The 15,946-nt window shown below is 60.5% G+C and overlaps 2 protein-coding genes across 2 annotated transcripts in view; one reads left to right on the forward strand and one right to left on the reverse strand.

The window, feature by feature from the left end:
- NT5DC2 (5'-nucleotidase domain containing 2) overlaps nt 1-8,874 on the forward strand; it is a 10,674-nt gene extending 1,800 nt beyond the window's left edge. Inside the window, exons 2-14 of the mRNA XM_011986208.1 lie at nt 3,934-4,118; nt 4,332-4,406; nt 4,575-4,630; nt 4,728-4,821; nt 4,956-5,084; nt 5,194-5,254; nt 5,336-5,438; nt 5,549-5,650; nt 5,892-5,973; nt 7,950-8,036; nt 8,138-8,278; nt 8,360-8,424; nt 8,510-8,874. Coding sequence (XP_011841598.1) covers nt 3,934-4,118; nt 4,332-4,406; nt 4,575-4,630; nt 4,728-4,821; nt 4,956-5,084; nt 5,194-5,254; nt 5,336-5,438; nt 5,549-5,650; nt 5,892-5,973; nt 7,950-8,036; nt 8,138-8,278; nt 8,360-8,424; nt 8,510-8,771 — 1,442 coding nt within the window. The 3' untranslated portion in view covers nt 8,772-8,874. The remainder of the gene's footprint in view (nt 1-3,933; nt 4,119-4,331; nt 4,407-4,574; nt 4,631-4,727; nt 4,822-4,955; nt 5,085-5,193; nt 5,255-5,335; nt 5,439-5,548; nt 5,651-5,891; nt 5,974-7,949; nt 8,037-8,137; nt 8,279-8,359; nt 8,425-8,509) is intronic.
- The window catches only part of STAB1 (stabilin 1), a 29,292-nt gene continuing 22,090 nt past the window's right edge, over nt 8,745-15,946 (reverse strand). Inside the window, exons 43-69 of the mRNA XM_011986207.1 lie at nt 15,822-15,895; nt 15,592-15,666; nt 15,213-15,335; nt 14,858-14,905; nt 14,604-14,681; nt 14,348-14,494; nt 13,831-13,971; nt 13,671-13,730; nt 13,115-13,291; nt 12,945-13,031; nt 12,687-12,836; nt 12,541-12,597; nt 12,234-12,435; nt 11,730-11,879; nt 11,540-11,644; nt 11,289-11,396; nt 11,010-11,203; nt 10,766-10,910; nt 10,553-10,686; nt 10,301-10,466; nt 10,107-10,216; nt 9,901-10,020; nt 9,666-9,815; nt 9,486-9,590; nt 9,229-9,375; nt 9,033-9,146; nt 8,745-8,954 (exon numbers count right to left, since the gene is read on the reverse strand). Of these exons, the coding sequence (XP_011841597.1) occupies nt 8,898-8,954; nt 9,033-9,146; nt 9,229-9,375; nt 9,486-9,590; nt 9,666-9,815; nt 9,901-10,020; nt 10,107-10,216; nt 10,301-10,466; nt 10,553-10,686; nt 10,766-10,910; nt 11,010-11,203; nt 11,289-11,396; nt 11,540-11,644; nt 11,730-11,879; nt 12,234-12,435; nt 12,541-12,597; nt 12,687-12,836; nt 12,945-13,031; nt 13,115-13,291; nt 13,671-13,730; nt 13,831-13,971; nt 14,348-14,494; nt 14,604-14,681; nt 14,858-14,905; nt 15,213-15,335; nt 15,592-15,666; nt 15,822-15,895 (3,224 nt within the window). The 3' untranslated portion in view covers nt 8,745-8,897. The remainder of the gene's footprint in view (nt 8,955-9,032; nt 9,147-9,228; nt 9,376-9,485; nt 9,591-9,665; nt 9,816-9,900; nt 10,021-10,106; nt 10,217-10,300; nt 10,467-10,552; nt 10,687-10,765; nt 10,911-11,009; nt 11,204-11,288; nt 11,397-11,539; nt 11,645-11,729; nt 11,880-12,233; nt 12,436-12,540; nt 12,598-12,686; nt 12,837-12,944; nt 13,032-13,114; nt 13,292-13,670; nt 13,731-13,830; nt 13,972-14,347; nt 14,495-14,603; nt 14,682-14,857; nt 14,906-15,212; nt 15,336-15,591; nt 15,667-15,821; nt 15,896-15,946) is intronic.

Raw genomic sequence — 15,946 nt, forward strand, 5'->3', positions numbered from 1 at the left:
CGCCCCCAACCGCTTGTTCTCGGCCAGCCCTTAGCTCGGTCTGGGGAGTTCGGGGCGCCTTGAGCGGCTGCCGGAGTGCTGGGCCCCTGCCGTCTTCCTTCGGGGTCCTGCCCAACGGGAGGCCGCGGCGGAAACGCCCCCAACCGCTTGTTCTCGGCCAGCCCTTAGTTGGGGCGGGAGAGTGCTGTGGACAAAGCCAGCGAGCGGCGCCGGGCGGAACGGGCTCCTGGGGACGGCCGGACCAAAGGGGACACCGGTTGGACTTCCCAGACACACCTCGATGTCGCCCTGGAGGTCCGGCCCCCTCTCAGCACGGGAAGCGAAGACTGGGAGAAACCAAGTCACCCCCGCCCCCTGTAGCCCAGACTAGAGCTGCAAAGGGCACTTAACCTCCCTGTCCCTGCTCTCTCCCTCTGAGAAATGGCTTGAGGAGGCTGAGGCCCCTTCTTAGAGGGGGCCGGCTAGGGCTCACTAGTGAGGCCCCAGAGCTGAGAGTGCTGGACATCTGACTGCTTGTCTTCCTGCGTCTAGTGGGGCCCTGCTTCTGCAGCAGACAGATGTGGTTTGGGTCGTGACCCTATCACTGAGCAGCTGGGTGGCCCCAGGCAAGCCTCACCCTCTCTCAAGCATGAAACGCAGTCCTGGGGCCTCTCTGTCCCAGGGTTGGGTGATGACTGGAACCAGGCCAAGTGGGGCAGGGGAGCTTCCGGAGGAACCCCCAGGGGTGACGTAGCTTTCATTGTCTGATAAGACAAAGTGGCCCTGTCTGGAAGATTCCAACTGGCTAGACAAGGGTTTTCACTCCGGCTTTGTGGGGTGGCTGAGAATCACTTCTTGACCAGTGAAGGCAGAATGGTAAAGGCCCCTGAGGAATGGTCATTTTGAAGCCTTGGGCATCTGTCCACCCTCGAGATCCCGGGTTGAGTTTGTGTCTGTGGAGAGGCCGCCCAGTGTTATTTATGAAGTCTTTGCTCTGGGCCTGGAGAAGACCCTGTGAGTATCCTGAGAAGCCTGCCTTGGAGGTTTCAGGGAGGAGCACGGGGATCTACTGGACATTGTCCTCCTGGGCCTGTCTGCATCTTTGGAGCCTCACAGCCCTCTAAGCTCCTCTTGTCATACAACGAGCAAAGTCATTTCCACCAAGATCCCATGGTGAGCACCACAGGAGCCAGCTTCACACCTTTGGGCTAAAGGTCTGCTTTGGGCTAATGCCTATGGGCTAAGAGCAGCGCAGCACGTCCCTCAGTCCACCAGCCCCCACCCGCCTGGCCTCAGTGTGGTGACAGTGGGAGGCTAGGCTGAGAGGCAGAGTGATTAATGCAGGTGGGGTGACTTGAATGGTGATCTCAAACCCGGTGCCTGTTACTGGGTGGTTTCGAGCAAGTGACTTCACCTCCCTGAGCCACAGTTTCTTCCTCCGGACGATGGGGGAATAAGTGAGACTGCCTCACAGGGTGAGAGTGAGGATTGAACGAGACAAGCCTCTAAGACATCCACAAGTGTCATGGCTGCTAGGGAGCAGTTGGCCCTGGGAGCTGGAACCATGGGCAGGTGTGGGAGCTGGGGCTGAGGAGAAAGGAGGGCAATTGCTGGACATGCTGGGTGGGACACACCCTCAGCTGCCCCCCAACCCACACCACCTATGGAAGGGAACAGGCCGCTGTCGCCCCAGAACCAAGAATTTTCTAGTCTAGAAATCAAGCCAGGCCGCCAGGCCCTGTGGCTCTTTCCCCATCCTGCTTTGTTCTTGGGAGGACTGTCTGCCCCTGGGCCCCTGGGAACATCCTTAAGGGCAGAGGTGAAGGCCAGGACTCTGCCAGCAAGAGGCTGCACTGGCAAGCAGACCCTCCGAGGTCTTCTGCACCAAGAGTCACAGTCACATTTGGTACCTGGGAACTCAGAGCCGTGGGAAGGGCAAGGCCCAGGGTCCTAGTGACACCAGAACCCTAGGCCTTGAGGCGTGGCTCAGAAGCAGCTCCCTAGAGCGTTGCAGTCAACTGTCCAAGTGAGGGCTCCTGTCTACACCCACGGATCTTTGGAGCAGCCACTCTGTACTGGCCCGGGGAAGCAGCCACACCTGATCCCCCACCCACACCCTGAACTTGGCTCCAAAGGAAAGGGGTGGGGATGGAGCCCTGTGTTCCCAGAGTGCCTCTGAGGCAGGTGCTCTGGGCACAGAGCACATCAATAAGGTGTCTGCCTCTTGAGTGCAGCAGCTGCCAGGCACACTGTGGGGCTTCCCTGGCCCTCTGGCCTGGCAGCTCCTGCTTTGTGATCGGCACTGGGGTTGTGGCTGAGACAGGGATCCCCTGGAGTCTTACAGCTGGGGTCCCTGCAAGGCAGTGCCCTGTGCATCTAGTCCTGCCTGCTGCCTTCTCCCTGCAGCCCCTGCTTCTGGAGGGACACTAGGAAATTGGGGACAGGATGCTCATAGGCTCAGGAAACATATCACCCATTTAATCCTGTATATGTGCGGGTGCAGAGTGAGATTGCTGCACAGAGTAGCACCTTCCATATGACCCTCTTAGTAATTCTGTAGGTTGGTACATTTTTTTTCTTTTTAAAAATGTTTTCACAGAGACAGGGTATCGCTATATGGCTTAGACTGGTCTTGAACTACTGGGTTTCAAGCAATCCTCTCGCCTCAGCCTCCTGAGTAGCTAGGACTATAGGTGTGTGCCACCATGCCCCACTTGGTACAATTTTTCCTACCCTTTTAGAAACTAGGAAACTGAGGCTCAAGAGGTGAGGTGACCTTCCTGAAGTCATAGCCATGAGAGCTCCCTCTATCATGGTCTTGTCTGGTTGACCTCATTGCATGTGGCCTTCCTAGCACATCTCCTTTCTTTTCCTTTCCCTTCCACTTTCCCCATTGTACACACAGGGAAACCAGGGCAGGTAACGTGGGGCCTCTCAGCCTCGTCTGCCTCCTTGGGACCCCAGAACCCATGCTGCACAGTGCCCTGCTCAGCACCCTGCTGTGGGCCTCAAAGCCAACTGCACCCTCCTGGGAGCAGCCAGGGACTTGGGGTGGCCACGACCACATCCCCAGAAGGAGCAGCCCGGATAATGGCCCAGAACCTGACATCACGTCCTGCCTGTCGTAATTAGCAATGTTCCCTGGCTAGAGCCAGCAAATGTCATTATATGGGCTGGCGGGTAGCTGAAATCTGATTAGAGGGGCCTCACTCTCCCTGGGCTATGGGAGGTGCACAGAGCTGGCAGCCCGATCAGCAGAGGGACACCCCCTCCCACTAATGTTCCTGAGCCCCAGTCCCAGCTCTGGGAAAGGTAGAAAAGTCAGCATCCATGGCCTCAGCTCCCTAGTCTGGCCATACAGAGCCAGCCACTCTGGGTTGGAGTCCTCAGTGCCCACACGCTGTCCTCACACATAATCCCAGGGAGGCTGAGAGATGAGGCCAGGGGGCAGGGCAGGGCCCCTGAGAGAAGCAGAGGAGCCACTGAATTGTAGGCGGCCCAGACAGTGATATTCCTGCATGGGTTTTGAGCAAGTGGGAGGATTTGCACTGTAGAGCATCCCAAAAGCAGCTGTTCTGGGGCTAGGCAGTGAGGAGTTAAGTGACTGCTGCCAGGGTTCTAGCATGGCCCTGTGTCTGATGGGGCTTAGTGATGAAGGCCTGGAGTATCACAGACTCAGTACACCTGGTGGGCTGCAGGAGATAGTGTAATGCAGGCAGGTGTAACCATGGGGAGGAGCTCCAGCCAGGGGCTCTGCCTTACCCTAACCACGTGACCGTGGGCAAGTGACTTCTCTCTGGGCCTGTTTGAGCATCTGCAGCACTGGAATAAGAGGAACCATTGTGGGGTGTTTCTGAGGCTCACAGGGCTAGTCCCCCACAGAGTGCTCAGGAGCCATAGCTGCCGCAGGGATCATCGTCCCCATCACTGCCTCCCTGCATCTCCTTCCTCTAGACCTCCTGCCCCCCGAGGTCTGCAGTCTCCTGAACCCAGCAGCCATCTATGCCAACAACGAGATCAGCCTGCGTGACGTTGAGGTCTACGGCTTTGACTACGACTACACCCTGGCCCAGTATGCAGACGCACTGCACCCCGAGATCTTCAGCGCCGCCCGTGACATCCTGATCGAGCACTACAAGGTGAGACGGGGGTCCTTGCCACCAACACGCCCAGGGCGTGGAGGCCAGCCAGACCCACCTTGGCCTAAGCTCAGGGCTGAGTCATGGGGCCTCCCTGGCCCTCTTGACTGGCCGCTGCCCTGGGCAGATGGCTGGATTGACCGCCTGGGGTGGCCACCAGCCAGCAGGTCTGGCAGGGTTATTGGCTTAGGCCTGGCCGCTTTCCCCCGGCAGTACCCAGAGGGGATTCGGAAGTATGACTACAACCCCAGCTTTGCCATCCGTGGCCTCCACTATGACATTCAGAAGGTGAGTGGCTGGACCTGTATAGGGGCTCCCTCCTTGGTGTCCTCTTGGTATGGTCATTACCCCTTAATACCATCCAGCTGGGGTTCTGGCATGGTCTGAAAGAGGCTGGCTTGGGGCCGTGGTGAAACTGCCTCCTCACCGTCTGTCCTGCCTCCCTGACGCCCCCAGAGCCTTTTGATGAAGATTGACGCCTTCCACTATGTGCAGCTGGGGACAGCCTACAGGTCAGTTGGCTCTGCTCCGACCCCACCCCTGCCCCACCCTACATTGCTGTTCTGGCTCAGGACTACCTTGGACTGATGGTATCTTGGGCCTGCTCAGGGGCCTCCAGCCTGTGCCAGATGAGGAAGTGATCGAGCTGTATGGGGGCACCCAGCACATCCCACTATACCAGATGAGTGGCTTCTATGGCAAGGTACTCCATATCCCAGCAGCCAACTTGCCCCATGGACATGTGCCCAAGTCCCAAGGCAGATTTGGAGCCCTCATCTCCAGCACTGAAGGGGGTGGGGCCTCAAAGGGTGTCTGAGACAATGGCCCCCTCCCCAGGGTCCCTCCATTAAGCAGTTCATGGACATTTTCTCACTGCCGGAGATGGCTCTGCTGTCCTGCGTGGTGGACTACTTCCTGGGCCACAGCCTGGAGTTTGACCAAGCGCACCTCTACAAGGATGTGACGGTGAGGATGCTGGGCTTGCCCTCAGATGGCAGGGAAAGCTAAGTCCAGCCACAGCAGGACAGGCCTGCCTGGGCCCTGCTGCACCCTCATTGTCCTCCACCGCCCCCAGGACGCCATCCGAGACGTGCATGTGAAGGGCCTCATGTACCAGTGGATCGAGCAGGACATGGGTAAGGGTGGATAGAAGCCCTGCCGTGGCCAGCCTGAGCAGGTGGCAGAGCTGGCCCTCACAGACCCATCTGCCCCATTAGAGAAGTACATCCTGAGAGGGGACGAGACGTTTGCCGTCCTGAGCCGCCTGGTGGCCCATGGGAAACAGCTGTTCCTCATCACCAACAGTCCTTTCAGCTTCGTGTGAGTCCAGCCCCTGTGGACGGAGGGACAGCAGGGCCAGGGCTCTGGGTGGGGAGGGCAGGCACAGAGCTGCCCTCAGACTACTTGCCACCGGAACCTCCTCCGCACAGAGACAAGGGGATGCGGCACATGGTGGGTCCCGATTGGCGCCAGCTCTTCGATGTGGTCATTGTCCAGGCAGACAAGCCCAGCTTCTTCACTGACCGGCGCAAGTATGGGCATGGTGGGGGTCACAGGGTCAGGGAAGGGGAATAGAGGCCTCCCCCCAGTGAGGGGATTGAAGCAGGAGGCCAACCTGGCGTTTGCCCACTGCCCAGTGTGCTTGGGGTGGGAACACCCCCTTGCTGGCATGGGTCCACTTGAGCAGGTGGGCCTTTATGAAGGAGGGATGGGGGTTGCCCGGCCCATGGCCCAGCCACAGACTGGAAGTCAAGCCCTTTACCTGCACCCCAGGCCTTTCAGAAAACTCGATGAGAAGGGCTCACTTCAGTGGGACCGGATCACCCGCTTGGAAAAGGGCAAGATCTATCGGCAGGTAAGGGCCATCTGGGGAAAGCAGCACATGGTGGGGGCATGGGGCCTAGCTAGGGCTCCAGGCTGTGCAGAGGCAGCCTCTGAGGAAGCAGCACAGCTCCTCGGCCCTGAGCAGCCTCACACAGGCAATGGCTGGCAGGGAGCAGGTCTGGGTGGCCTCGAGAGCTTGACCTCTGGGTCAAGCTGCCTGGCTTTGAATTCCAAACTCCACTACTCAGCAGAGGGAGCCTGGCCTGGTTGCCTGACCTCTGTGCCTTGCTTCCCTTGTCTGCAAAAGAGGTGTAATACTCTCTACTGAAGCTGTGATATAAAGCCCTCAGAATGGCCAGTGGGCCAGGTGCGGTGGCTCATGCCTGTAATCCCAGCAGTTTGGGAGGCCGAGGCTACAGGATAGCTTGTTGAGCTCAGGAGTTTGAGACCAGCCTGGCCAACATGGCAAAACCCCGTCTCCACTAAAAATAGAAAAAATTAGGGCATGCACCTTTGGTCTCCAGAGGCTGAAGTGGGAGGATCACTTGAACCCAGGAGTTCGAGGCTGCAGTGAGCTGTGATCACACCACTGCACTCTAGCCTGGGCAACAATGCGAGACCCTGTCTTCAAAAAACAAGAATGGTCAGAGATCATGAAATGCCTGATAAATGATGTCATTTCTTGGGGCTGAGCACTCTCCTGCAGCCAGAACAAGTCTGGTTGGGGACAGCTCATTGGGTGCTCTAGAGAAACTCCTCCTTCCTGCCTGGCTAGGAAAATGAGAGGGACTGGTGTTGAGGTGGGACTGGGTATCTATGAGCAGGCAGTGATTAAGGTTTCGCCCTGGCTGGAATGCAGAAATCCTGGCTGAGCTGGGCTGCTTCAGGCTAGGGGTTCTAAAGGCCTTGGGGCTGGGGCAGGGGGAAGCCAGCAGCTGGCCAGGGGAGCAGTGTGGGGGTGGCCAATGCCCAGGCCTGGCCTGCAGGAAACACTCCCACCCTCTCAGCCCTGCCCACTGCTCTGCCTGCCACCCTTCTGCACCCAAACTCTCCACAGCCCTCGGGCCCAGGTGTGTCCCATCAGCTCTGAGGGGGCTGCTCTCCCCTGTCTTGGCATCCAGCGTCAGCTGAAGAGGGTCATGCACCTTTATGGGAAACACATGACTTTCTTCCCTGGCAGCTTTCAGGCAGTTCTTTATGCCCAATATTCTGAAGCTGCCTTACACTGTGTGTTGGATCCTGCCTGTTACTAGGAGTCTTTCAGTCTCCTGCCCCTTGAGACTCTCTCTCTTGGTCTATGGCCTGACTGGGCCTCTGCCCCTCCACTTGAACTTAGTTCAGCAATTGGCTTCTCCCACACCACCTGTTTCCCCCAGCGCTTCCACTTCTGAGGCTTTGGATGCACAGACTGCTCCAAGAACTGTGCTTGCTGGGTGTCAGTTCCTCTCGCTTTTGGGGTGTGGACTCCTGCCCTGGTGGCTGCTGCCTCAGCACTACTCCAGTGATTCCTGCTCTGGGCGTCTCCGTTTCTGCCGCCCTGTGAGCTTCCCCAGTTACATGTGGGCCTGGCTAAGTATCTCCATCTTTCTCCGGCTCCAAGATGCTGGTGGCCCTGGTGAGGTCTGCCATTGGTCTGCCAGGTCCCTCTGCACTGAGGCAGGGGAGGCCAGCGAGGACTTCAGGGCTGCAGAGCCTTCCCTGCAGTTTCTTCCTTACAAACAGGGATTCAATCCCTAGTCTGGGGTATGTGTGAGACCACAGGGAGCAGGGCCTCAAGGCATGGGCACCATGCCAGGCCTATAGCGCACCTTCCTGCAGCAGGCAGAATCCCCTTCCCAAGTAGGAGGGGAAAGTGACAAGGACCAGGGCCCAGGGAGGGAGCAGCAAGGCCACGGGAAAGGGCAGCTGGCATCCGGCTGGATTTGGGCTGCCTCTGGGGATTTGGGAGGGAGGACTGGTGGAGGACAAGGCACACTTGGCTCAGCAGCATTCCCCTCCTCTCCCTAGGGAAACCTGTTTGACTTCCTGCGCTTGACGGAATGGCGTGGCCCCCGCGTGCTCTACTTTGGGGACCACCTCTATAGTGACCTGGCGGTGAGGGAGGCAGAGCTGGGCTGCAGGCGGGGAGGGCCAGGAAACCCCACCCCCACCCCCGCAACTGGTGCTGAGCCCAGTTCCGCTGCCCCACCCACCAGGATCTCATGCTGCGGCACGGCTGGCGCACGGGTGCCATCATCCCTGAGCTGGAGCGTGAGATCCGCATCATCAACACAGAGCAGTACATGCACTCGCTGACGTGGCAGCAAGCACTCACGGGGCTGCTGGAGCGCATGCAGGTGTGGGCCGAGGTGGCTGTGGGAGGGCCAGGGCAGTAGCCGCCTGGGTGCATGCACCCAATGCACACCTTGTGTCCCCAGACCTATCAGGACGCGGAGTCGAGGCAGGTGCTAGCTGCCTGGATGAAAGAACGGCAGGAGCTGAGGTGAGCAGGTGGGGCCAGGGCAGGAGTCCCGGCCAAGCCACCACCCCAGGCCTACCCCTCAAGTGCATCGTGTCTCCCTTGCCAGGTGCATCACCAAGGCCCTGTTCAACGCGCAGTTCGGCAGCATCTTCCGCACCTTCCACAACCCCACCTACTTCTCGAGGCGCCTCGTGCGCTTCTCTGACCTCTACATGGCCTCCCTCAGCTGCCTGCTCAACTACCGCGTGGACTTCACCTTCTACCCGCGCCGCACGCCGCTGCAGCACGAGGCGCCTCTCTGGATGGACCAGCTCTGCACTGGCTGCATGAAGACTCCCTTCCTTGGCGACATGGCCCACATCCGCTGAGGGCGCCTTTATTGTCCGGGACAGGCCCCCAGCCCCTCCCGCCCTGTCCACCCTGGGCGTCCACCCAGACAAGCAATAAAAGTGGTCTTCTCCCTACGCGTGCCTCTGCTTTCAGCCCCAGTCTCATCACTTGACTGTGAGGATCCTCTGGGTGTCAGGGAAGTCCTCCTCCAGGAGTGAGTCCTAGGAGAGCAGGGCTGTTGGTGGCGGGCGTGACCGGGGCCTGGGCCCATCCCACATCCGCCACACTTCCATGCTCACATGGAAAGGTTCACAAAAGGTGTCACTGCCAAAGACAGGGTTGGGGACAGAGACCAGGGTGGGGTTGGTCCCTTCTTGCCACGGTGAGAAGTCGTCAGCAGCATCCTCTTCCGCCTGGGAGCAGCAGAGGGGTGAGTGGCAAGGCACCTTGAGCGAGATCCAAGGATCCGCCATGGCAGCCCCAACCCAGCCCTACCTGGAAGGCAGAGAAGCCAAAGCCCGTGGGCTTGCCTTGGGCACGGAGGTAGAGAGCTCCAGCCACCAAGCCAAGCAGTGCTCCAGCAGCAAGCACAGCCCCCACACCTGCCGCCACAGGTGGGGCTTTGGGCGCCAGCACTGCCTGCTACAAACAGGGAGAGTACTGACCTGGCGGGATCTGTCCCACCACCTTCCCCAGGCTCACAGGTTGTGGGGATGCCAGGAAGTGCTCTGCCTCCCCAATCCCCAACTTACAGGCTGTGGGGGTGCCAGGAGGGGGCTGGCCAGAGCATGGATGATGCCATTGAAGGCCATGATGTCCCACACGATGACATGGCTAACCACAACTGTCCCCGGGGCCTGCAGGGAGACCAGAGTCAAGCCCATGGTGAGCAAGGGCCAGGGCCAACAGGGTGGGACAGCTGCCAGACTCACCACAGGGGCCCAGGAACTGTTGTCAGGGCCTGCATCACTGATGATGAGGCTGAGGCCTGAGTGGGCTGGAAGCAACTTCCCCTGGCTGGCGTTGGCACTTAGGAGGGTGGCATTGGAGGCGTGCAGCTCCAAGTCTGGGCCACTCAGCGTCTGTGGGCAGAGCAAGGCCTGTTGGCCTGGGCCAGATGGAGATGGCCAATTCGGGCTCTGCTCTGCCCACACCCCTGCTGGTTACCATGTTGTCCACAAAGCCTTCATTGACAGGGACAAAGAGTGTCTTATACGTGAGTTCATCATCCAGGAAGTCCAGGAAGTCAAGACCCCGCTGGGTGGCATTGGCATAGCCCAGTAGCATCTGGCATGGTGGAAAGACAGAACTGTGAGCAGGCTCCCTCCTCGGGGATCCCAGCACCCTCCACCCCAAGGCTGGGCCCCACACACCCCATAGAAGGTGGAGAAGTTGGCAGTGGCAGCCAGCACATCCAACAGCTTCCCATTGCATGTGCTGATCCCATCACCCACGAAGCCATCTCGGCATCGGCAGGCCACATCTGCAGGAAAGGCAGGTCAGTGGCACAGTGGATTGGTGGGAAGGGGCAGAGCCGGGGAAGTAGGGTTTGGTGGGGTGGACGCACCTTGCACGCGGAAGCAGTAGGCATCCCAGCGCTCCGAGAGGTTCTTGCGGGCACCCAGGCTGACTATGCCCACCCGACCATTGCCACAGTCTGCCACAGGGAAAACCACAGGGTGGGCAGCAGAGCCGTTGGCCAGCCAGCCCATGAGGCACAGGTGGAAGCCCAGCTGTAGGAACAGGAGGGGATGCTGAGACCCAAGACCCAGTCAAGGCCTCCCCCAACACTTGGCCCCAACTTCTGGGCCCCACACACCTGCTGGGCAGCAGACAGCTGAGGGAATGAAGCAAGGACGGCTCCCTGGGCTTTGCACGCCGCCTCAGCCTCCGAAAAGTTCAGACCATAAGGGCCGCTGGTGGCCTGGAGGTGGAAGACACCAGCCCGTTTCTCTGCAGAATAGAGGGGTGCATGGTCAGCTGGCCAGCTCTGAGGAATGAAATGGGTACTGGGAGTGGGCAGGGGACACACCCTGGAAATGCAGATCAGTGCACACGGCATCTGAGTGGCAGGGTGGTGGCCGGCCCAGGCAGCGGTCCACAGGCGGTTCCAACTCCTCCAGACACTGCAGTCCATCGCCTACGTAGCCTGCGTGGCACTCACAGCGCCGTGTGTTCTGGGGTTGGGGAGAGCAGTGGGCGCCCTTCCGCCCTCAGAGGTCAGAAGGTCTGCCAGGCCTCCCCACCCTGGCTGCTCGGCTCCCCAACCTGCTCACCAGGCCGGTGCTCAAGCAGTCGGCATGCTCGCTGCAGCCCCCGCGGTGGCCATCTGTGCAGGGGTTGCGGGCCCGGCAGCTCCAGCCATCACCCTCATAGTCAGGCAGGCAGGTACAAGTGACCGCTGTTCCTACCTGGCTGCAGTTGGCGTGCTCACTGCAGCCACCATGCCCGTCCTGGCACAGGTCTGCCACTGAGGGCAGGGAGGCAGTGGTTGGACCCAGTGACTGCAGGGGAGTGGAGGCCTCCCACCTCCATGTCCCCGCCCACCTGCTTACCTGTACACACGCGGCCATCCCCTTCGTAGCCCAGGCTGCACTCGCAGCTGTTGCCTGCACGGCACACAGCCTTGGGTGCACAGGGTGGGGTACACACAGGCTGCAGCTCTGTCCCCGAGGGCCCAGCCCCCAGAACCAGGTTAGTAGTTGCCTTACTGGCCTCTGCCCATTCCACCCACCCTTGGTGCCTTTACTGATGTGTGCACATGTACACAAGTGTGCAGGGTGGGCACAAGCACGGGGCTACTCACCCAGTTGCACCTCACAGTGTGACCCAGTCCAGCCTTCATCACAGAAGCAGGAGCCAGAGCCCCCAAGGCCCTCATCACAGCGGCCATGCACAGTGCAGCGGCAGGCTGGGGAGAGGGACAGGCAGGAAGATAAAGATTGGCCCACAAGGGCCAAAGGAATCGGGCCGTGGGGCAGGCAGGGACGGCCCACCTTGACAATGGGGCCCAAAGGCACCCGGTGCACAGAGTTCACAGGCTGTCCCAGCAAAACCTGAACGGCACAGACACTGCCCACTGCCACTCATGCCGTCCATGCACATGCCACGGTCACTACAAGGGCTGCTGGGGCCGCCAGGGCAAGCTGGGGATGGGGTAGGAGAAGTGAGGTGGGGCCAGGGGCTCTCACCAGGACCCCCATACATGTACCTCCAGCCTAGCCCTGCCATCTGTCCCCGACCCATGTCCCCACACTGCTAAGATCCCTCCAGGCCTGTGTCCTGGAGAGCATCCAGACCCCCCAGCACTCCTCCCCAGGCTCTGCACAGTCCACACTCCCACCCTGCCTCTCCCAGCACTCCCGCTAGTAAAATCTACTCACCACTCAGAGCTCCCCAGCCCTGGATGCCCCAACACCCTCTCAGGGACAATGGCCAGAGCTGTACCTTGGCTCTCTTGGGGAACAGAGGAGCCAGTCAACAGTGTCTGCAATGCTCACCTTGGCACTCACTGCCATAGTGACCAGGGCAGCAGCTGGGCTTCCAGGTGGTGGTGACACAATTGCGGTGGCAGCCCCTGCCCAGGCCTTGGGGCCTAGCCCAAAGGCTGTGCTGGACCCAGACGCTGTGTAATCCCAAAGAGCGCAGCGGAGGGGACGTCCAGAACTTCGGGTACAAGCGCCAGCAGGCCTCAGGGCTGCCCTGGGCCAAAGGAGTCAGGCCGCGGTCGGGTGGTTCTGAGTTTGGTGGTCCTTGGGCTCTGCCTGCCCCCACCCCACCACCCCCACTCAGCCCCTAGCCCTGTACCTGCTCCTGTGACCCCTCAGGACAGGGTGGCTCCAGCCCACAGATGCTGCAAGTGTTCTGGAAGGGAGGGAAGCCAACACAGCAAAGTCAGATGGACGGACACCACAGGGGTGGGCTTCTACCCGTCTGCCTCTGGCCTCCCTCACCAGTCGCAGGGGCCGGGTCTCAAAGTGGTCACAGCGAGCACCAAGGCCAGGTGGCTCCAGCAGCTGGTCGATGCCGTAGGCCAAGCCACCCTCAAAGGGCAAGTGCCGCTGCACAATGCGGGCATCATCCTCACCCACCATGAGCTCACCCTGCAAGGAGAGAATGTGAGGTATGCGGGGGTCACAGGTGCACTCCAACTCCACTGCCAGGGCCCCTGCCTCCTACTCCCCTCATCCAAGCCCTCTCCCCAGACTCACGGGCCGCGTTCGGCTGCAGGAGAAAGAGATGGGGGTCCCATGCATGGTTCGAAGTGGGCCCAGGTTGGGCAGGTCAGATGCCAAGGCCTGAGCAGGTGGAATCATGATTGGAGGTGGAGAGGCAGGGTGAGCTGCAGACAGTGAGGACCAAAGTTGGAGGCTGTACCCACCTCGACATTGCGGATCATGTGGCCCCGCAGAATGGCTGCTAGCTTGTCACGGTGGTCCTCATGGTACAGCCAGGCCTGGCGATCCGGAGGCAGGGCTCGAAAGGCGGCGTCTGTGGGCCACAGCATTGTGAAGGGCCTATGGGATGCCTCTCGAAGCAGGGGCAGGAGGCTGGCCACCTGGTGGGGTGCAGCAAAGGTGTGGCAGTCGCAGCCCAGTCAGAGACTAGTGAGCAAAGGCAGGGAGCTGTGCCACAGAGCAGGAAGGGGCTCCACACTCACCCACTCTCATCTGTGACCATCCCAGGCAGGAATGTGTGTGCACACATCTCAACTGTGCACACTGCTATCAGAAATGCGGGCACACATAAGCACACCCATGTGCTCACCCTGGGGTGCTCATGCACACAGATATGGCTTGTGCACACGTGAGTTCACACAGGCTCACATGGGACAGTGGGCACACAGGTGGGCATGCACGCACAGGTACGCATACACACTTGCACACACTTCCATGTGCATATGTGTCCACAATGACAGGCCCACACAGGAGCAGTACCTTCAGGAGGCCGCTGAAGATCTTGTAACCGAAGCCCTGGGCAGCAGCAGTGACATTTCTCTGAGGAAAGGCTCTCATAAACAGCTAGGCCAGGCGAGAAGGGAGGATCCCAGGCCCCCAGCTGCCTGCCTTCCACCTCCCAGGCCCCTGCCTGTCATACCCTTGGGATGGGTTCATCATCCGGCTCCCAATGCAGCACGTCGGGGGGCAGCAGGACACGGTCGATGAAATGCAGGATGCCATTAACGGCCTCATGGTCGCTGCTCACTACACGCGCGAAGTCATTGAGGTATATGCTGCCCTGGGGGCGGGGCACAGGGCTGATAAAGCAGATGGGTGGGGTGCTTGGAAGCTGTCAGGGCCTGAGGTGTGGGCGGAGCCTGGGTTGGGCGAGTCTTAAGGTGCAGGCAGTCCCGGGTTCGGGACCAGGACAAGAGGTGGGCGGGGTCTGGGGCGGAGTCAGGGCAGGGGGCGGGACTCAGTCCTCAGAAGGACGCAAGGGCGCTGGGCAGGACAGGCTCACGGCAGTGGGCCAGGGCCAGGTCGCGGGCGGGGTCTGGGGCTGGACTCGGCTCTGTCTCTGCGAGGCCCTCCTGGTTGGGGGAGGTGAGGGTGGTGACTGCGTGGGGCCCGGGCACAGGTGCGCAGGGGCGGGGCAGGCCAGAGCCGGGGCTCACCTCCCTCTCGCTGAAGCGCAGTGGGTGCCCCGAGAGCGCTGTGGCGTACCCCTGCTCCAGCAGGTCCTCGCTCCGCAGCCGCCGGCAGCCAACGACATGGTAGCGAAACACCAGCTGGCGATGAGCGCGAATCCGGGCCAGCTCATCCTGGGGTGGAGTCGCGAGGGGAGTGGGGTCCCTGACTGTTGCCTCAGCCCAAGCAGGGCCACCACCAGAGCGCCCAGCCCTGCCCAGCGTCGCTCTGGGGGCTGCATACCTGCGACAGGTTGCTCATTAGATCTGCGTGCGGCACGAAGATGGTGAAAGGCCCATCGCCCTTGAGCTCCTTGTATTCCTAAGGGAGGCAGCAACAGCGTGAGTGGAAGGGGAGAAGCCTGAGGCCTCCATGGATCTCCTGGGGAAGACTTGGACTCAGAGAGAACAAACCAGCCAACCCCCTGACCAGATGGGAACAGAAGCCCAGAGACGGGTGGGACTTGCAGGTCACAGAGGCCCAAGCTGGCCACTCACCAGGAGGTGGAGGCTGAAGAATGAGGCATGCTTATCCCTCAGGAGCTCCTGGGGGGGCGAGGGTCAGCTCAGATTTGGGGCAGCCCCCATTCAGGGCCTGGTGCCTGTCCCAGCACCTGCAGCCCAAGGTCTAGCCAAGGCAGACATGAGGAAAGGAAAGCCGCGGGGTCTGAGTTGGGGTCAGGGCTGGTTTCATGGGTCATAGCTGGGGCCAGGCCCAGGTACAGTCAGAGGTCAGGCTCAGTGTCATGGTCAGGGCCAGGATCAGGATCAAATCGGGGCTTTGCCAAGACCAGGGTCAGGCCCATGGGGCACAGCCAAGACCAGATCAGGGGTCTGACTTGGGCATCATTACCAGGCCGACTCGGGCACGGCAGGTGAGGCCGTCGCCCACGGTGTTGGCTGTGTCGCAGGTACATGTCCTCTGGCCATCCCCTGTGCTTTTGCAGGTGGCATATGGGCTGCAACCTCCATTGTTCTGAGGCAGGGACAGGAGAGGAAGGTATCAGTGGCTTCCAGGACTTCTCTATCCCACTCAGCCCTGTGAAAGAGGCCATGAAGGCCCCTGCTCAGCCCCCCAGATTCCATTTGCTACTGATCAAACTCGAGCTTCAGGGGAGCATAGCCCACCCTGCAGAGGCCCTTAAGGCCCTGCTGGAGGTGAGGAGGGCAGGTTCCTGCCTCAGTCCCCTCTCCTTCTCCTCAGCGAAGGAGGGCGGGACCAGGTGCCTGACCTTAGAGCAGGGGTCCAGGAGCTCACAGGTCCGGATGCCATCCCCACGGTAACCCTCGCGGCAGCTGCAGGAGACCTGTCCCCAGTCTTGATCAGTGGGGCTGCTGGGAGCCAACAGCTGGCCAGCACCCTGTGTAAAAGGGTCACCCCCTCCCCGGGCCTGCCCTGAAGGGAGGCCCCATCCTGTGAGGGCATGGCATGACCCCCCAAGTCCAACCCTGCCATGCTGACCTGCTGGGGGCCAGTGGGGATGCACTCAGCATGAATGTGGCAGCCCCCATGGTGGATGAGACAGCTGTTAATTTCTGGGGGAAGAGACACTGGGATGGGGGTGGCCCTTAGAGGACCGCCTTCAT

The sequence above is a fragment of the Mandrillus leucophaeus genome, unplaced genomic scaffold, assembly GCF_000951045.1.
Source record: "Mandrillus leucophaeus isolate KB7577 unplaced genomic scaffold, Mleu.le_1.0 Scaffold296, whole genome shotgun sequence".
Taxonomy (NCBI): domain Eukaryota; kingdom Metazoa; phylum Chordata; class Mammalia; order Primates; family Cercopithecidae; genus Mandrillus; species Mandrillus leucophaeus.